The sequence below is a fragment of the Cavia porcellus genome, unplaced genomic scaffold, assembly GCF_034190915.1.
Source record: "Cavia porcellus strain 051 isolate PalLab524CR breed Dunkin Hartley unplaced genomic scaffold, mCavPor4.1 scaffold_12, whole genome shotgun sequence".
Classification (NCBI taxonomy): domain Eukaryota; kingdom Metazoa; phylum Chordata; class Mammalia; order Rodentia; family Caviidae; genus Cavia; species Cavia porcellus.
Window position 1 is genome coordinate 15,385,231 of NW_026947495.1, and position 21,320 is coordinate 15,406,550.

Genomic DNA, 21,320 nt, shown 5'->3' on the forward strand with positions numbered 1-21,320 from the left:
TCCAGTACATTTTGTGTTGCGTATTTGACTTCTTTGTACTAGTATGCAGTTACAAGAATTACACTCAGTTTAAAGATACTTAGTAGAATCTAAGTGTAAAGTCTAATTTTTATATAAAAATTTAAACATTTTCTCTATTTCGTCTTTATGGGCTTTCTGAAGTAAAACTATAATATAAAATCAGAGTAATAAATCCTTAAATTCTATTGGCTCACCGATCACATTTTTTCATTGATCTTAATGATTTTTACTTAATGTTTACTATGATAGTATTGGGCACTTTGTTAGATTTGAGAATTAGAAGATAGATGAAATAGATCTAGCTTCTGACTTGAGTCCTTGTCACTTATTGAATAGAAGTGAAAACAGGAAACTGTAACAAGTACTGTGACAGGTTGTGTCATAAACAGTGTGTCTTAGCCCCTTATCCACCCTGATTCTCCCAGACTTTCTACTAAGGAGGCCTGATAGATCCTGTTTTATAGTACAAGATAGGATTAGCCAGAATGGAGACATAGAGAAAGATGTTCTAGGGAAACAAGAAGCTAGTGCAGAAACAGCCAGGCAAGAGAGAGCCATGAGGAATCCATTTCTCTTCCCCTAGTTGTAGAGGTGAGAGTAGACGGGTAGCCAGGAGTGTACACATGGGAAGGGTCCAGCTCAAGAAAATTATTGGAGGTCCCTGAGCCAGGAGGGGTTGGGGGTGGTTATGTAAGAACGGATAGGATTTGATTTGAATTCATACTTCCAAAACAAGGTAAAGCTGTCCCATCTTCCTGTTGGTGCTTGTAGCATGGTTTTCGGAGCTAACAAGTTGTTTGGGTGTGGTATGGCTATAACCAACGAAAAGACCAAAGCTGAGTATCTCAGGTTCTTCTCTGATGCTGCAACATATCTATTTGGCTCTGTTTTTGTTTGGAAAACCATCAAATTTTAAGTCTAGGTGTAAGGTCTCAGTCACTTTCCATATGTTATTTACTTTTTAATATTCTTTTCTACTTAGAATTTTTAAAAAAATACGTTTTAAACATGCTGCTTTTACCTTCTTGAAATTAGGAAATAACTCAACTTCGGGTATCTAACGTAAGTCTTAAGAGCTGGTGTTGCATGGTCTGACTCTGAAGTTCATGTGGTGTATAGCTGAAAAGACAACATTTTATAAGCTTTTAAAAGTTAGTAATGTAAAACATCATTCAAAATTAAAAAGGAGCTTATTTCCTTCCAAAGATTTCTTGTTCAAAGTATTATTTTAAAGAAAGTTGAATTCTTGATGCTTGTTTGGAGGATTAGTGATATGTGAAGCTTTGAGATCTTATGTACAATTCTGATTAAAGAAGATATTTTAGGAGCTGGGAGTTTAGCTCAGTGGCACAAGCGCCTGCCTGGCAAGCACGCAGTCATGAGTTCAATCCCTGGTACCCACCCCCCAAAAAAGATAATTTACTTAAATTTCTGTACATTCTTGAGAATATAAACATACAAAGAAATATATATGAATAAAGTGTATCTTTTCACTTATTCCTATTGTACTAGTGATTCTATTTTACAGGATAACAGGCATATATTAATATTTTTCCAGTAATAGATTATTATTGTGGTTATAAACATTTGGTTGATTATATAGCAATTTTAAATACAAATATCTAGAAAAGGGGCATTTCTTTTAAGAATATTTTCTAAAATTCCCAAATCAATCAATTCAGCAGTGTTTAGCAATAGGTAAACTAGATTTAGAACTTGTACTCAAGAGTTAATTCGCGTTATCCATAAGTTACATTTTAATTCAGTTATGCCTTGTTTGGTTGTTGAAATGAAATTTCTCACCTAAATTTTCTTTTCTCATTTGTTATAAAAACAATGCCACGGCTTTTCTTCGGCATTAAAGATTTTTTAAACAAAACAGCCTGTGCTTCCTATTGGATTACCATGAAATACACTAATTCCCTTCTACTCTTTCTTTTTCATGGCAGTTTTTCCTTCATAAGCTACCCAACTATTTGAGAGAATATATTTGTAAATTATCATTGTTTTGTATTTTAAAGACAATAAAAGAATTACAGATCATAAAGTCACATAAATAACCAGAATCTTTAGTAATTATATATATATATTTTTAAATTTTATTTAAGGAAAAAAGAAAAAAAACAGTGAAAGGGTACAAGTTATACAGATTTACAGAAGAAAAAAATGAACAGTAGGAATAGTAATTATACTTTAACTGTTTTTCTTTGGTTGCTTTCTTCATTAAAAAGATCCCAGGGATTTAGCTCAGTGGCATAAGCGGCCTGCTTTGCAAGCACATGCTCATGAGTTCAATCCCTGCCCCCCCCAAAAAAAGGCTATTAGAAACACAGTTGACATTTTTACAGATTACATTTTATAATTATACAAATATTTTTAAGATTTTCTGATTAAAAATATTCTTAGAGAATTAAAAGTAAATAATGCATTTTAATTATGAAATTAGACATATTATGACATGGAAATGACTAGAGAAACATTTTATATCTTTAACTTATAGCTTTCATTAGCCTTGTACTTCTGCTTTTGGTGTGAATTCTGGTTGTATCTTTTCTTTTAAAGGCAAAAGTCAGTATTACCCTTAAAACACTAAGGTAGGACAGAGTCTTTGTCAGAAATGGAAACTGATCAAATGGTTGTTCAAGGCTGCCTAGCATTTCTGTAAGCCTATGACTCAGCTACCTAGGAATACCGCTTTTAGAAAATTCAGGTGGCAAGTATGTTTTCATTGTCTCTCTTCCTCTTACATGTCTTCTCCATACTATATTTAACATAGAATGTTCAGTTTTGACATGTAATAACAAATTAACTTGTTCCATGGTTTTTAAAATTATTTTTGATTTTAAGTTTTAGTTGTAAAAATAATTTATGTGTACAAGTATTTTAAATCCTCTTTTCCAGATTATCAGTCTTTGGAAGTAGCTATAAGTGAGTAGGTATTCTTCATCTTGTGATTTAAATTATCCAACATTTGAACTGCTGATGTCACCTATTTAATAAGGTTTGGGGAACTATGGGCAGATTTTTCATAAAAGTATAAACAGTGTTTTTTTTTTTTCCTATGTGCTACTACTGGCCAGATGTTACAAAAGCCAGTGAGCACAAATAAGATGAATTTATATATGCAGCTATTCAGGTTATATCTGTGTACCACTGTTAGACACTATTTTCTTAACAAAACAGGCTCATCCCAGAAAAGGTCATTCATTTCTCTTTGATGATGTACATTTATGAAGTTGAGGTTAGGGTTTAGATAAGAGTTTAGAAATAAGAAAATCTTCCACTTCACATGTACTTACATGAAAAGCTATCATCAGGACTGCTTTTATTTATTTTTTTGATTGTTTTGGAGTAGATATTAGAATAAGGTAAGATTTTCTTGAATGCATTTAGCCACGATTTCTAGAGTACTTATGTATGTTCATTGTCTTGCAGTATCCTTCTTATTTAAATGATGAGATGTCTGCTCCTCTTTTTCTTGAGGAGAGGCCAGGTGGGCTGGACCAATGAGATGGCTTAGAACTGGAATGGTCATTTCATGATATCTTGAAAAGATGAGCAGTATTGCTTTGCGTACTCTAGTAAACTGCTTCGTGTTGGTGGGGTTGGTAGACACTCTAGTTTTTTGATGAATTTAATTTGGCACCTACTATTTTTGCCTTCCTTGTATCAAATGTTTAGAACATTGCCAAGCATTGCTGATTAAATAGTCATTACCAGTTTGAGTGACGATTCTTAGAGTTCATGTCACTCTGGCAAAAGGAGTATAGAAACTTGTGTAAAGCTTAAGCTCTATCATGCCCATTTTCAGATTGCATTTCTGTACCTGACCTCTCCTTGCCTAAGCATGGGAATAACACTTACAAACCTTTAGGGTCTTGTTCAGTCCCAGTACTGAGCACCTGAGCACAGTAGGGCATTTGCTTCATTTTTTCACTTGTACATTCTTCATTGGGGAGTTTAATGATTCTGGTTTGCAAGACATTCTTGCGGGGCTGTTTAATAAATCTTGCTATAAATCTTGCTCTGAAGTCACAGACTGTGCTCATAATAATATTGAAAACTTGCTTGTGTTGACATCGTGAATCAAGTTTATTATTTCTAGAATCTCTGTCGAGACTAAGAAGTAGTAAATCTCTCGGGATGGAAATGTATACTTACACTGTCCCTACTAGCTATTTACCTTAGGCATTCCAGCTACACACATTCAATATGCAGTGTTGTTTTTGACTGTTTGGCCAGTTAATTTATCTCTGTTTTCTCGAGTTAAATTGAAGAAATAAGTGTATCATGGTCTTTATGAGCTCCACAGCCAATTTATTAGATTATCAACTAGTCATACAATTCTGCTTTAATAAGCTGGGTATTTTATACCATGAGAAGAATAAACTTTATCCATACATAATTATAAAGTAATGAACTGTTCTCTAGTCAGGAAGGAATCTTTTACTTACTGAGATAATCAGTCCACTTGCTGTAGATTCAGTGGGTAAGAATGAATCCATGAAGGTGCTTAGCAGAGACCACAGGCAGATCCATGTGGATTTCCATAGGAAAAACCACAGATTGACTGTAGGGACAGAAAATAAGAAGGCAGCAGTCCCAGCCTGTGTTTGTTGGTTTCGACAAATGAGCGCGATTGAAGCATCAGGCCGGCCTCCAGGGCTGCTGACCTCTGGCTTCTCTTTCAAAGAAGCCAAACTGGCAGAAGGGAGCTCTCCTGCTTTTAACTGTGTAAGTTTATGGACTTCAGTGATCAGAGCCTGTATTATGGCTCTGATTTAATCCAAATTAAATTTTCTTTTTGAGAACTAAGTATATATGAAAACAGCTTTGATTTATTTGTCTCCTTTTTGAAAAGTTAGCTAGAGCCATAAAAATGAATCGCTTTTAAGCTTTTGATCATTTCCGAAGTTTGTTCTTTGGGATGATTTAATCTCTTACATTTCAGTGTAATTTTCCTTTCACAGTGAAGCTCCTAGCTTTCTAGGCTTCATGCAGAATGAGACTAATCCACACCCCGCCCACTGGCCCCTCAGTCAGTGGGACCTGGCACGAACAGATAGTCCAGTCGCCAGAATGCCCCAGCACAGACAGTGTCATAATTACATTAACCAAATGTGACTGCCGTTTTGTGAGTTTTTCTGCCTTCATTAAATTAAACTTGTTCACCTTCTCTGAAACCCCTCATGCTGCACACTAGCACGGAGCAGCCGTATCCCTCGACCCAGCATGAGTCAGGGGTGCAGCCGCGATACCAGCCGTGAGAGCAGCCGGGATACGAGCCCTGCTCGGGGCTTCCCCCCACTCGGTGAGTACACGGAGGCGCTGCCGGAGCGGAGGGTTCCTGTCCCCGCTCCCCTCTGCGCTTGTCCGCGACACTGCTGGGTGGAATGACTGCTTCTCCTGCTCCGCTGTCCTGTGGTCCTTTCTTCTCCTTCCTCTTCCTTAGTCACCCTTTGTTGTCCCCCTCTGCATGCTTGAAATCAGCAACTCCCAGTTTTCACATCTCAGAGGAACACAGTACCACTTCATGCCCCTCTCATTATTTGTAGCCAGTTGCTAGCAGAAAAGCCCAGCTTTTTTTAGCTTCCAGCTTTTTGGGCAAAATTCAGCCAAAGTTGACTGCTGCTTGAAAGTCAAATTGATTCAAAGTTTATTCCTTGTCATATAGTTTATCTTTAATTTTGCTAAAGATCAGTAGTTTATATGTAATTTAATTCAAAGGAAACAAAAGTACAACAGCACTGACATTCAGAAAACTAAATGAAGCCACATTTGCTGGCACACACCAGTAAATCCCAACACTCTGGGAAGCTGAGGCAGGAGAATCTCAAGTTTAAACGCAGCAAGACCTTGACTCAAAATTTAAAATAAAGGACTGATAACATAGTTCAGTACAAAAGCCCTGGGTTCAAATCTCCTGTGCTGGAAAACAATATTAAATGAATTTTCTTGTTAACTTTTAATAGTCCTGTTCTTAAAAAATGGACATACGCTTTTTTTAATCTGGTACAGATTACTAATCCTCAGGCATTTGTAAACACAGACTTTTATGAAAAGAGAGACTTTGTATTCTTCAGTGATTATTTTTTAGTACTTTGGCATGTAGATGTGTTTTTTTCTGTTGATAAACATAAAAAGTAGAAATCATTTTTGTAATAATTAGACCTAGCCAGACGTTGTGGTATGTACCTATAATCCCAGCACTTGCGAGGCTGAGATAGGCAGATTGTTGTGGGCTAAAGACCAGACTGAGCTACATATTGAGACCCTGTCTCAAAAACAAAACTGAGGGGAAAAAAAAAAACAAAACTAAGCTAAAAATATCAGACTTAAAACTAAAGTTATTCCATGGTGTGTGGACTACCTTAACCTGTGTTTTGCCATGTGATTATGCAGCTGGTCTTTTAACTATATAGATGCTACTGCAGGAGAAGTGTGCTTCCTCTGTTACCCACATACCTCCTCATTTACTTTTTTTTTCCAGTTTCTGTCAGTAATCAGAATCCGAATGATTGCCTTGACAACCCATTATCTTTTATGAGGTACTGAGGTACTTTTATGAGGTACTGAAAAAGAGGAGGTCACATATGCCAATGCCCTGCTAGATGACTGCCTGACAGTGTTTTTTTCCCTTAAGATGCTCTGCTGGCTTTGCAAGAGCTCCTGATGGGGCAACTTACCTATGCATGTCAGCTATTTCACAGCAGCTGGACGCTTTGGAGCAGAATTCTCAATAAATCAGGAATGGCCACAGTTTTTTTTTTTCTGAGTGAACTGGTGATTTTTCCTTTTAAATTAAGGCTATGCATCTATGCACCCTTGTTTACAATGTGACCTTCAAAGAGTTTATTATATGAGTAAACAAGTCCAATCTGTTTATTGATTATTTTGTCTCTTAGAAGCAATGCACTGTTTTATTTTGTACATGTATTTTAAAAATTGTCTGTGGAAGCATCCTTGGTAATCTAGCATGTGGTCTATATGAACCAGGCAAGGTACGCTGAATATTTGATATCCTAATTGAACCCCATGTAATTTCATCATCACATCTGTTTTTCTTTTGTTTCTCAGTTTCGTTTTGTTTTTAACCTCTGGGTAAATGAATCTGCTTAACTGTCTTTGTGACCACTCAAAATGTTGAGATGCACAATTGCTGCAACCAAAGCAGAAAACATGGATCCCAACAATCTCTGTTGTCAACTGATTTCTTCTGTTGTGTCAGGGAATAGTGAATGCATTTTTACACTTTTTTCCCCCATCGATTAAACCTGTCCCTGAAATTTCCATCCAGCAGAAGCAGCAACAGTGCCTATTAAGTATACCTGTACCGTTTGATAACTGTCCACAGGTAGCATGCCATGGGGTCCTGTGGTAACTCTGGGACATGTATCGTCATCCAGCTCCTAGGAACTAAACCACATTCTCAAGGTCACACAGCTGAGTGGTGGAGCCTGGATTTGCATGCAGGTTTGACTTCAGATCTGCCTCCTATGAGAGTACTTTTGATAACTGAGTGTCTGTCATCTGTCTCTCAGCAGTATACTGAATGTATTTTGTGAGGACCATGCAAGGGTAGGTGCCCAAGACATGTTTCTGAGTTGATGATTTCCAGGCCTACATTTCAGATCTGGGGATGCCAAAACACATCTCACAAATGTGTTGTCCTCTGGGTACCTCCTACATCTTCTCTAAAGACTGCTTCTTTTTCTTACCTCTTTTGGAAATTAGTATAATTGTGTATCAGTATACCTTTGAATCAACTTACATAGCCAACCTTTGTTGCTGTTGTTGTTTAAAAAGATACTTTAATTAATGTAATTATGATTCAGTGAATCCCCATTACACAGAGAATGAGTTACTGGATCCTCTGTGGATATCAAACCGCAGGTGTTCAAATCTCTTATATAAATGGCATCATATTTGCACATAATCTACACATATCCTTGTATTTACTTTCATATCTAGATTATTCATAAACCCTAATGTAATGTAAATGTTCTATAAATAGTTATTATACTTTGTAAAGAATGACAAGAGACTGTACATGTTTAGTACAGACACAATTTTTCCTCCAGGCTGCAGTTGGTTGAATCCACAGAAATGAAACCTGCATTGAGAAGGCCAACTGTGTATCTTGTGTTTAAGTTTACATAACTGTTTGGAAGCTTCTTAATGGTATGAACATACAAATACGTGGTTACAGTGATGATTCTACAGTGAAGTTAAGGGCTTTAAAACTCAGCTATAAATCAGGCTTTGACATAAATGGATCCACCTTGGGTTCCATCATTGGATGTTCATAGGGCACTCATTTTGTGACAGATTTACTATAGATATTGTGTCAAAAGAGAACCAAACAACCTCTTTATAAAGAACCTATGGATCAGATGTTGCTTAAAAATTCTTTTCAGTTTAAACTACCATACAGTACATTTGTGCTTATATAATAAATGTGTGATTTGCTCTAGTACTGACAAAATATTTTACCAATTCCCTTTTTTAGGAAAGTATTATCATATGTTTTAGAGATTGTTCATTTTGTGATTTTGCAAATCTTGAGGAGGGAGGTATTTCATTTTCTCTTTGCAAACAGGTAAAATTTGTCTTTATTGACCAGGTAACCTTTGCTATTCATTTACTATCACATATACCACTTGTGCATGTTTGGTCGAGGTTTTGAAATTTTGTGACTAAATGTGCAAGTGACAATGTGTGCAGAATATTATAGACATGTGGACGAAAGGTAGGACTGCTGAGTGTGACTTTGTTAAACTTACGAGCTTCCTGTGGTGAAATCACTAAGGCTTTCTCAGAATAATGGATGGAAGAATGTTATCCTTTGGTTTTTTTTCCCTGATACAATGAAAGGATATATTTTGCATTAAAATGTGACAAATAATTCATCTGTGTTTTGAAGCAAGTCTTCATTTCAAAGTCAGTTCTAGAAGTTATTCTTTCCTCATGAAAGAATTTAACACATTTGTTTTCTCAAGTTGATGAATTAACGTATTATGAATATCTGCTATTAAAATATTTTAAGTATAAGTTGAAGTTTACTCATTAACCTTTATTACTGTGACCACCTCTGGACTCTGCAGGCATGATACTATATGGTGTCTTTTAATTCTCTCAGTAACAACTAAGAGGTAGGTACCTTTAATAATAAGGCACCATTTACAATTGAGAAACAGACAGGTTTAGTTCTGAGATACCCTACAGCTAGCTGTGAGCAAACCAGGCTGTATAGTTATATTTCCAAGATAGTATTCATAAGCAGAGTACTGCAGTGGCCTCTCCAAGGAATGTTCTTATATTTAATACCATTGAATTTCCAGCAGTTAAACAAGTGCATTAATAGGTATTTGTGCAACAGAACAGTAAAGACTTTGGGAAAAATGGAATTCCAGCTGTTGAGCTCTTTCCTGTGATTTCATTCAGTTTCTGTTTAAATAACATTATGAACCTCTCTGCTTTTGTTTTTGGTGCATGATGGCATATGCATCACATACTGATGATACATCTCGTGAGCTGAGTTAATGATCCATCTTCCTGCTCTCCACTCTGAAGTTTAGAAAACGCTCTGTGACTGCTGGTGTTTTCATGTGGCATATTTCCATAATGGCTGATCAAGGCATCATGATGGAAATCTAAACTTGGAGTCCAGTCGCCTGGTGCATCCTTAAAGAGTGTGGGGAGCACCTTAAAGAGTTCCCCTGTCATGCCTGTGTGTCTTAAGGGCTGTGTGAGAGCCAGCAGCACCACGTAGGCTGGGAGTAGCACTTGCTGTCTATTCATATCCAGCACCATTTCTTTTCATGAGAAAGCGCGGCCTTGTTGGTAGCAGTCCCTGCATTTCCTTTGGTACCTGTGTGTTAACCCTGTGGGTGTTGCCGTTCCTTTTACCTGCAGCCTCTCGACGTCATTCCAGGTCCACTAGTGCTCTCTCCACTGCTGAATCTGTTGGGCAGTCAGGTGAACAAGTGCTAACTGCATGACTTGGCTTCTTCATCTGTTCTGGCTCCACGCTATGTTAACATTTGTTTTTGTCTGTGTCAGCTAGCGCTTGGCATGTGTGCACCTCATACTTGTTTTCCCCAGTGTTCTTTTCTTTTTTTAATTTGGTGAATGTTTATAGTTCTGTTAATAGGCCGTAGATGCCGTATCGCCTGTTTGACAACATCATTTCTCTAATATTCATATTTATGTCAAAACAAAAAATAGGAAAAAACTTCCTGTCAGCCCCTATGTAGAAAACAACCACCAAGACCAGGAGTCACACAGGGTCCCTGTGGGGAAATGGGGTGGGGATATTATCTGAAGTCTTTATTCCCAGAATAGTGTCACATGTTGATGTTAGTTGTTAGTGTCAGGTTCCACTTATTTTGAGGTACTATTTAGTTACCAGCGCTTCAAATTATAGCATGTATAATTTCATGTATCTGAAAATACATGTATTACCCTAAAAGTTTTATAAAAAAATGAGATCAGGATTCAGGTAGTAAGTCAGGCCAAAGGTTAGCCTGTGCAGCTGTGGACTTCAAACCTGCAACCTCAGTTCTCTTTAGTGTCCTGAAGATCCACTGGCCATGGGGGCAAAAATGAAGCATACAGTAATGGCTCGGTATGCCTTATTTACCTGGCATCATTTTCTTATGCTACCAGTCACCAGTGACTAGTTTTCTCAGTTGACTAAGGCATAATTAATTTATCATGTTGATGGTGACAGTGTATACCAATTCAATGAGTCAGTTATTTTCTCATTTTCTTTCTGAATGAAGCCAGCTATGCGTTTTAGATATGTATACTGTGATTAAATGCATCCCCCAGGTTAGGGGCCAGAATGAGGTCATGGTCGTATATATCTATCTCTTAGAGAATTGAGATCCGTAGCAGTATCAGAGTAGTGAAAGTGTAGAACAAATTTTGGTCTGGTGAAAACAAAAACTTGTCATTTTGCTGAGATCCAGACAAAAATTTCCCCTGAAGATCTGAAATTCAAATTCTGTACCATGATGTCAAAGAATCCAGTCTCTGTGTAAAGCAAAGCTCTGTGCATCTGAAGAGCGCAGAAAAAATTGCATTGTTCTTACAAGTTTTAGTTTTGTGCTTGAAGATCCAGAATTATCACTTTTATCCCTGGAGCAAGAATTGCTGGCATGAGATCTACTTTTTTTTTTTTAATACTCCATTTTATTTAAGTTTATGCTGGGTAATTTTTAAATGGCTTATAACTGAATTACTTTCATTCTGTTACTCATAAATTCCCCACTATCTACCCTTTTTTAATGGAGAAAAAGACTTGAACAAAGATCATTTATAAAATTATGTGCACAATAAATCTCAAATTTACACTCATTTCTTACTTTAACAAATACATTTGTAGATAAACATTAAGTATGATTGTTTTTTGGTCTGTTTTAGCGCATGTGGTACATTGCCACCTTTCAAATGCAGTGGTTAAGATGACACTTGGAATGATCAAGATATGCATTAAAAAAGGGGATAGTATAACATACAATTTTTGTTTCCTTATAAGAATTCATTACCGTATAACTATTGACTCACAGTATTCAAAATTATTTTCTGTGGTGGTGGAAGGTATAATGTTTCGAAATAGATATTTCTCTAAAAAGCTAAATAACACTTTACTTTCAAATTTTGCCAGCTTTGTAGGTGATGTCTTGTTATCTATTTAAAATTGTTAGTGTATGGTTTTATAGAAAAGATTATTTCAAGTAAAACGGATATTAACTTCCCTTTCATTCTAAGTGCTTCATTACTAGAATATAGCTACTAGAGAGATTTTCCTCTAGTATTTGTCCAAATAGTGTCTTACTCATTAAGACAAGGAAACCTTTTTTTTATGATAACATTCCTTAAAGGTTTTTTATACATTAGAATTGTAACCAGAGACTTTTTATCAGTAAATAGTGTAGCACATCTGTGAAGTGTATCTTACCCTGACTTTCTCCTTACTGGAGCTTGAATTTCCAGCCCTTCTTAAGGAAGGCTGTTCTTTTGATTTAGGGAGTCTTCATTTACCATGAACAACCTCCAGAATAGTTGTTTGAATTGCTAAAATTTGCCTTAAATTCTTTGGATTCTTTCCATTTTATTTATCTAAATAAAAATTATACAAAAATCCTTTGAAGGGACTCTGATAAAATCTATACTGATGTTATTCAGATGATCAATGGTATGCAGCAAAGGTACTAGTGTTGTGAGGATTATTAAGGAATTTTTCTCAATTTTAAAGTAACATTTGGTGACACAGATATCAGGAAGTTCAAGTGCCCCAATAAATTGAGCTTAATTGCTAAATTTACTGACAGTAGTGACAGTAAATTTGTAGAAATCACAATACATTTGTTTCAAGCAGTAACTTTTTAACTTCAGATTTAGCTAGAATTCATTTATCAAACTATAAAGTTTTAATTAGTTGGAACAAACATCAAGGCCACTTTCCTCAAGAAGGAAAGCTAAATAGATTAAAAGATCTTTCTCATAGCTCAGTTCCCTTCTATAAGAAGTTCCCACCTCTCCTCTCCAAAAGCTCATCGATAAGAAAATCCCATGGGATGGTTTCCACTAAAAGAGCTTTGTGGCTCAGTAATGTTAAATACAAGCTACTTAACTCTTTCCCGGTAGGAAAGAAGTACAGTGCAGTTAGCTGAGGATTTCTCAGTGCCTCTGTCTGCTTTAATGGGAAGATGCAAAAGCCTTGTGGAGAACTGAGAACTGTGAATCCAAGTGACACGCCTTTTGCTTTTGTTTTCTAAGTAGACCGTTTTGGGCTGAGCCAGCCAGGACGAATACCTGGTTCTGTGAATGCCATGCGGGCTCTCAGCACCAGCACAGACCTGGAAGCAGCTGTGGCAGACGCTTTGGTAAGAGCACAGGCTGTGCAGGCTAAATTGTTCACTCACATTTTTCTCTCTCAACAGGAAACTGTCCCCAAGTCAGGGCACTAAATCATCTTCGACACTGTTTAAACTTGTATACAGATTGACTAAATTTTTATTACTGTTTTCTTATACTTTTACCTCTGCACAAATGTAATGAAAATTGGCCTTCCAGCAAATGCAAGAATCAAGTATTCTTGTGGTCTTCAGTATCAAGAAGAGTTCAATGACATTGGGCTTCTCAGATGTCATTGGGCTTTTTTTTTTTTCCTTTTTGACTATGATTTTTTTTCAGCATGTCTTGTTTTCCATCCTGTTGCTTTTATCGCTTTACAGATTTTGATGGCATAGCCTAAACATGTGACGTTATATAATAAAAAGTTTGAAGTTTGAGATTTATATTCTATTACCTTGGTGGGTCCATGCGATTCTGTTTTGTTTTGTTTTTAGTTGTCAATGTTTAAGAAACTTTTCCTAAATTCTAAGGTTTACTCTTTGAGGATATGGTGAGGAAACACCAGTGGGTTTTTGTGTCATTACAATGTATCTTAAAAATATAAAGGGAGCAAATCTCTAAGTTGTGATTATAGCAAAAGTTTCTTGGCAGAATTAAGATGTGGTCACATTGCTCTCTAAAGATGTGCTTGACCTGGTAATGACAGAGCCTCTTGTGTATTCCAGTTTGTGTGCTTAGCATTTGAAATAGATATTCTTTCAAACTACCTGATCTCTGCCCTTGCCTTTGCTGTTTTAAAATTTATTCTCTCATAAAGAAAAAAGTACATAATCAGTGTCCTGCTTTCTGACCCTGTGGCCTATTAATCTCACCCTGTTTCATGTGGTCAACATTTTATAACATGTAGCTACAGTGATTCCTACTTTCATCCCTTCGTGGCTGTCCCTCACTTATTTCTGCTCAGCCAGATGATTTCTTTGACAGATGTCTATGAGCAAGCAGATTGCTACTCCCAGAATGCTTTCCTGGAGCAGAAAGCCTGGCCAGCTCTACTATCACCCTTTCATGTAGGGCTTTTCCTGGCAGGCTCAGAGATACAGAGTAATTGTCCTGGCTTTAACTTGAGTCAGGAGCTGGAACAGAACTCTCTGAAGCTGTTTTTTCCTTCTAAGTTGCAGCATTTAGAACCATTTTTATTTATTCAGAGACCCTAGGAAGTGGAGGACAGCGGAGAGGGGAAGCAGTGAAAGCTGAAGAAACCTTAGCTAAATGGCACTTCCAGTGAAGGCAGAGGACTGCTCTTGTTGTTTTAAGAAACTGCCTAAGGGGCTGTGTGCAAAGGTCTAGCAGGCAGAACAGTGCCAGAGCCAAAGAGTTGGAGTTTTGGCTTCATTTGTCTTGAGCTTTTCTCTGAGCCCAGCTCCCATCATCCTTTGTTGGCCTTGTTACTTTTTGTCTCTCTTACATGACCTACTCCTGAAGAGAAAATGCAAGAGTGGTACTGAATCCTTGCCTACAGAACGCAAGCCCCAAGGACAGACAGAATGACTCATAGAAACAGATAGTAAGTTAGTGGTGACCTTACAGATGTGCTTTGTGGGTATGGGGAGAGTTTTGATAAAGAATTGTAGCAAAAATCAGAAAAAGTCTTAGGGGAGGCATAGGAAGGTTAGGAAATGCCATTTTGAATGCATTCAGATTTATTATTATCCGCTTGATACAAAACGCTTGCTAACCTATGTTTTTGGTTTGCTAAAAGATGTTTTGCTGTACACTTTTGTTGCCAGAACAATCCCAGCATATGCTTCTGACATAATTCTCTATGCTTTTTCCCCATCCTCCAATATTTTCCTGCCTACAGCTGTTAGGAGACGCCAGGAGCAAGGTACCTGTGCTTTAACTTTTGTTTACAACTTTATTTTTTTCTGTTGCAAGTATATTTCTTTTAGAATCTAGTAGAAACGGCACAAAATGTAGTAAAGTATAGAAATTCCGATCTGAGTTACAATGCTATTGAATCTATGGATGCCATTATCACTAGATGGAGTCAGTCATCTTTCACATGCTTTTGTGTTAGTATTTATTTTAAACATCAGGTTTTGTTCCTTCTATGAGTATTTCATCTTATTAACTCAATCTGTGTCTGTTGTGTCATTTTTTCAGCAATGAATTCTTTGACATTTTTCTTATTTTAGGACTGTAGTTTATATGTCAGTGGGATGATCATGTACTTCATCATCCAAACAAAAATACTTTTGAGAGTAAAAAACAGAGCATTACTAATAATTATGTATAAACAGTAGACAGCAGAAGAGTCCTGAGCAAATTGGGATTTGTAATCATTAGTGTGATTAAAGAATTATATTTGTTGGCCAGGCATGGTGATACACACCTGTAATCCCAGCACTCAGGATTACTGGGAAGTCAAGGGCAGCTTGGGTTACATAGTGAGTTCAAGGCCAGTCTCAACTATATAGTGAGACCCTATCTCAAAAAAAATTACTTTAAATCTATATGGTTTAAGGTAGTAACATTTAGGAAAATTTGCATTTAAAAATTATATTAACTTTACATAGTACTGCTATATCCTTTATGGTTTAATTTAGTTTTCTATGTGGGATATAAGTGAATAAAGCAGATACTCACATTGAGCTACAACCCCTAGGACTTTTTTATTTTAATACAGAGTCTCGCTAAGTCTCCACCTCGCTTCTGCAAGCCTCAAATTTGTATCTTCTTGCCTTAACTTTCCAGAGTGCTGAGGTTGCAGGTGCATTCCACCATGCCCAGGTCAATTTCAGGCTTTCTTAAGGGAACATGAATATGGAAGCAGGTGTGCCCGTGGACCATGCTTGGGGTCTCTTGCTTTTGGCTGCAGAAGGGCCAAGGGTGCGCCTCCCTGCTGTGTGTCAGATGCTTAGCTGTGTTATTTAAGAAAGAATTTCACTGACGCCTCACCACAGGCCTGTGGGATCCGAATAATTATTACCCTCTGAAAGATGAGGAAACTGAAGCAGAAAGCTTTAGTGTCTTTCTAAAGTCATGCAGCTGGTCCACGTGATGCCACGATTGTGACCCAGTCTGTCCTACAGAAAGACCCCCACGCTGTGTCAGAAGTGTTGTTTTTTTCCCCATCGAAGAGTGCGATGCTTATAACCTATCTTGCCTACTGGAAGACTGCCTTTCTATTTTTATTTCCCTGGCATGTAAGCACAGGAAAAGTATATGTCTATCTTTTTATATATGTTCACCTCTTTGTTGTTTCTGTTGGTGTGACTCACGGCCATTTCACCCTCCATTTCTTCTTCATTCACCCCCCAACCCCCATTGGCTCCATCAGAAGAAACCTGTGCGGAGGAGATATGAGCCATATGGGATGTATTCTGATGACGATGCCAACAGTGATGCCTCAAGTGTCTGCTCCGAGCGCTCCTATGGCTCCAGGAATGGTGGCATTCCCCATTATCTGCGGCAGACTGAGGATGTAGCAGAAGTTCTCAACCACTGTGCGAGTTCAAACTGGTCTGAAAGGAAAGAAGGGCTTCTGGGCCTGCAGAACTTACTGAAGAGCCAAAGAACACTGAGGTGAGGACAAGAGACTAAGATTGTGAGCCACATTTGAATCCCCTATTCCACTCATCAGGGGCCCAAAGGGTTTCCATGACATTTATGAAGTCCTTATCAAATGCTTTTGCTAGGGGAAGCACTAAAGGTGCTAGAAACTGAGATACACAGTACTTGCCAATCAGGGACTATATGATTTATTAGGTTTGTAAAACATTTCAGTTTCCATGAGGTTCGCACTTGTCTGTCAGATGGTTTACTTGAGAAATTTTGGGAAAGCTTTCAGCTAAGATGAAGAATAAAAGTGCTACAAGTTTGTATGGTTTGCTCCTCTTAAGGATTTGGTAAAAAATGGTACCAGTCTCAGTCTAAAACTTTTTAAAACATACATATTTATGTGGCTTATAAATTTTCAGAGTACGTTAATAAGATAAAATACTCCGCGGTAGTAACATTGGGTCAGGGATTTAGCTCAGTGGCATAAACACCTGCCTGGCAAGTGCAAGGTTGTGAGTTCAGTTCAGCACTCCTCCGCCAAAAGTAACATTATCTTTAGAATTATTTTTTATTTTTCTCTGTTTCTATATGTAATAAATGTTCCATAAAAGCACATATTTTGTACACCAAAAGAAGTTCACATCATATCCCATCAAACCCAAGGCATTGTTAACACACCATTGTTTTATATCTCTTTAAAGAAATCATAAGAAATGTGGTTAAACATGATGATATTGTCATTGATTGTAAGACAAATCTCAGTAACAAAGATGTTAAAACATGAAAAAAGAAATGCAAGTAGTAATTGAAAAATGAGCAGTGTAGAATTTACAAAATGCAGTATATTATGACTTCTGTGTCATTTTTAGAAATAAGTTGTGAGACTGGGATTACACAGCCCCACGTCGCGTGGTCCTGGGTTTCTGTGACTAGGTGAGCACTAGCAGATGAGCCACTGGGTTCCATGTTTGGTGTTCAGTCCTGTGCCACCCCAGCAGTACCATGTTATTCCAGTCTATCCTGAAGATTAAGGAGAAATGCAGGCATCCCTGACACCTCTAGCAGTCTCTCAAAAACAAAACAAGGATGACTTGTCCTGATCGTTCTTCAAGAATCTGTTTATCCTGTTGTTTCCACTTACTGGATTCTAAGTGCTTACCAGTTACGGACCCAAGAATGTCTAAAAATCTTTTGATTAGCACTGGTCTCATCAAGTTGTACTGTAGCAGCATTGAAGGATCACTGGGTAAATTCCTCATCTACACAAAGAAAGGGATTACTTGGGTGATTTGAGGAATAACACATCCTTGTCTCCATCCTCAAAGTGTAAAAGGCACTTGGTGGGAAACAGTGGTCATCTTGGTTTTGCTTTGTCCCTGGCACAGTAGTAAGTGTAAAATGTTACCTTCTTCAGTCCTTCCCACAGTCATATGACTACCTGACTATAAAAGAAAGCAGCTACATCTTAAAGTGGAAACTGAGAGATACCATGGCATTTTGTTTACAATAGAATTGAAATGAAGGTTCTAGGTCTTTCTGACCCCAAGCACATGGTTTTTCCAGTGTATCCCATTGCCTTTCATTATGGCAGGTGGAAAACAGATGTGGGATGATGTGAAAGGGATTTGGTTCATGCTTTATCACTTCCAGATGTACAAGCTTGAACAGATCTCTCATTCTCTGAGTTCTCATTTCCTCATCTTAAAATAACAGCTGATATATGGTTTTATGTTGTTAATTTCATTATGAATTCATTACAGCAGTTCATTTTTTTTTTCATGACCTCGCGCTTGCCAGGCAGGTGAAAAACTCTTACATAAATAAAGATTAAAGTCTGTGTAGTTGACTGAAACAAAAGGATTTTTAAAAGCAAAGCTATAATTCATTGAAGCAGTGATATATTTAAATTTAGAGTCATTTATTGCCATCTTATTTTATCTAGTCGAGTAGAATTGAAGAGATTGTGTGAGATTTTCACCCGAATGTTTGCTGACCCTCATAGCAAGGTAAGTCTGGAATTGTGCCTTACCTGTATTCTTGTCCACATGTCTCTGTAAGCTGTGTATTATAATATATTATTCAAGAATGAGCAACAGTTCCCATTACTGCAGTTTCAGCTTAACAAATTTTATATCTGTTACAGCTTTCACAAGAGTTTTGGCATCTTAAGTTCTTGGGAATTCAACTATTTCTTAAACATGCTCCATCATGGAGATAGAATCAAATGTCATTCACTCAATAAATGTTTTTGCATGCCTTCTGTTAGTCAAACAACAGGATGATTCTAGAGTTAAGATCTATACTGCATTTTTGAAGTTACAGTAGTGAAGAAAATTTGTACGTAGTTATTTTTGTATCCCATGTAGAATTTGTTGTCAAGAACAAGATAGAAACATGAAGAATTTATTTAATGGGTTTATTATAAAACAAGGTTGTTATTCCTCCTAATGCAGTAAAATTTTGCTGTTTGCAAGAACTTGCCAGATGGTAGTCACTTAGCTAATGTCTCTCTCTACCTTCTAAGGCCAAAGGGAACACCAAGTTGGAGGACTTTTTAACAAGAGTCCTTCAGAGGAGGGCATACCCATGAGCGTGGGACAAGGTCCTTTCTAGGGTTAATACTGAGACAGGGTCTCTTTACAAATGTGAGTTACATTTTTACTGCTTAATCCTTGTTTGGGAAGAAGCCTTTAATGGCTGTTAGATGCATTGAGGAGAAGAAAATGAAGAGAAGATGATAAAGGGAAATTTAAAGGTTAGATAAAGGACAAAACCGCAAGTATAGAAATTGATAGAACCTAAAATTAGCAGTGAGAAATCTTAAATGCCAACATGCAGAATTAGTTACATTAGAGTATTATTTTTTAATAAACATGGTCTCTTCCAAGTTCTGCTGGGAGAAAGAAACCTGTGATTGCCTGAGAGTCCAGCCAGTTATTAATTAACTTTTTTTGTGATCCTTGCTTCCTTATAAGAATTGTCATTGACGTAGCAAGCATCCATCCCCCATCTCCCCACACACCTACCCTCCCATCCATTTATCCATCCATCCACCCACCCACCCACTCAGTCATTCAGCATTTACTGAGTACCTGCCCTGAGCTAAGGATACAGAAAATAAGATGGTAGGAAATGAATGTATCCCTATTACCTCTGCATAGTTCTCACTGTATCAGTCTCAAAGCATGTCCTAAAATTTCTAAGACTCTCACAGACAGGATAGTATTAACAAATTTAATAAACCCAAAAAAGATGGAGTTTAAAAGTCACATAGTTATCTAAAGATATATTAGATTTTTCTCTTAACGTAATGTTAAAAGCAGTAAGATTTAAAGCAAAAGTATAATATGATTTTATAAGCATTATACCATAAGGGATACTTAGGAGGTTTTGGAAATTGATGAAATTTCTGTTACCTGTTACCTCTAGATTGCTGATTCAGAAGCAGAATGTGAGGATAAAGAAGGAAATTTGTTTCCATCAGAAGGCTCTTGTCCAGTGAGTTTGGAGGTCTTAGTTTAGTTTATACTTGTTAGCTAGTTGCAAGCTAAGTCAGGAGCTCTGCAGCAAGGGTTCACTGACTTTCCTGTCTCACCAGAGACCCCTTAGGGTCAGCAATTACTTGTGGTTGTCCCAGTAGAGCAATTTCATTAATAAGGAAGAGAACCCAGGCGTACTTAACACCCTGAAATTTGTTCAGAGATGTTTCATTGTGTGCTTTTTTACCTTAAATAGTAGCAGTAATTATATAGCAGCATGAGACTTACGTGAATTGTCAGCATCTTTTATTTAAAATCTTTTATTACTCTAATATCAGAAATTAGCATATATTGAAAAGCTAACTGAAATTCAGTAGCTGTACAGTAGAGTAGGAGCTTCTTTGTTTTGCATTCTTTAATAGTATTTTTTGAATATGAGATGAGAAAAAGTAGGATGGGAGAATTAGGACAATTAAGATCTGTGTGTCTCTGTGTCTGTGTCTGTCTCTTCTTTTCTCTGTGTTTCTCTCTGTCTCTGTGTGTCTGTCTCTCTGTATCTCTCTCTCCAGGATTAAATCAGAAAAGTTAATTTCTCTCTACTGACCTTTACAGGCTTAATTTTGAGAGAGAGGAGAGAGTATTTTATAAGTTTGTAGCTTTTTCAGGAATTTTGGAGAAACTGCATGAAAATGATATTCATATCTTGTGAACTAACATGGAATTTGTTTTGTTGTTGCATGGCCTGGTTTGCGGTGGAATTCACAACAGAGAGTAAGTGTCAGCCCTTTTCTTTTCTGTTTTTCACAACACATTTGCCTTCTGTGACGTGAATGATTATTGATGGTGTGAACTTAGGTGGCGAGAATCTTGGGGAAGGGAGCATGGGTGTTTTTAATGTTCCCTGGACTGTAGAGGTGATTGAATTAAATATGTGATGTGTTTGGTTTTCTTTTGCATCCAGGTGTTTAGTATGTTTTTGGAGACTCTTGTGGATTTTATAATAATTCATAAGGATGACTTGCAAGACTGGCTTTTTGTTCTTCTCACACAATTACTTAAGAAAATGGGAGCAGATTTACTTGGATCTGTGCAAGCAAAAGTTCAGAAGGCTCTGGATGTCACAAGGTAGGTGTTTACAGGCTCACTACTTGATATTGCAAAATTTTTGTTCCCGCTTTTTTGCCATTTGTTTGGTTACTTGTGGTCTTTGCCATCCACTCCAATCTCTGTCTTGCTCAGTTCTCACATTCTTTTGTGAACATAGTTATTAACGTGTCCCACCAATGTGGAAGGTGAAATATGTGTCTTCCTTAAATTGGCATTCTTTTTGTGAATGTGAAATATAGAAACATATGTAAAGCTTTGCAAATTGATTCTCTGTGGCCCTATGGATTA

The 21,320-nt window shown here is 37.2% G+C and overlaps 1 protein-coding gene across 50 annotated transcripts in view; it reads left to right on the forward strand.

Annotated features, from left to right (window-relative positions):
* Clasp1 (cytoplasmic linker associated protein 1) overlaps positions 1–21,320 on the forward strand; it is a 233,682-nt gene that overhangs the window by 168,810 nt on the left and 43,552 nt on the right. For 12 of the 50 annotated variants that reach the window (XM_063258869.1, XM_063258879.1, XM_063258886.1 and 9 more), the window contains 7 exons: positions 5,225–5,332; positions 9,937–9,999; positions 12,811–12,914; positions 14,747–14,770; positions 16,226–16,470; positions 18,389–18,452; positions 20,887–21,050. In XM_063258869.1, the coding sequence (XP_063114939.1) occupies positions 5,225–5,332; positions 9,937–9,999; positions 12,811–12,914; positions 14,747–14,770; positions 16,226–16,470; positions 18,389–18,452; positions 20,887–21,050 (772 nt within the window). Of the gene's footprint in view, positions 1–5,224; positions 5,333–9,936; positions 10,000–12,807; positions 12,915–14,746; positions 14,771–16,225; positions 16,471–18,388; positions 18,453–20,886; positions 21,051–21,320 lie in introns of all 50 variants that reach the window. The other 38 variants (XM_063258887.1, XM_063258901.1, XM_063258885.1 and 35 more) reach the window with 8 other exon arrangements.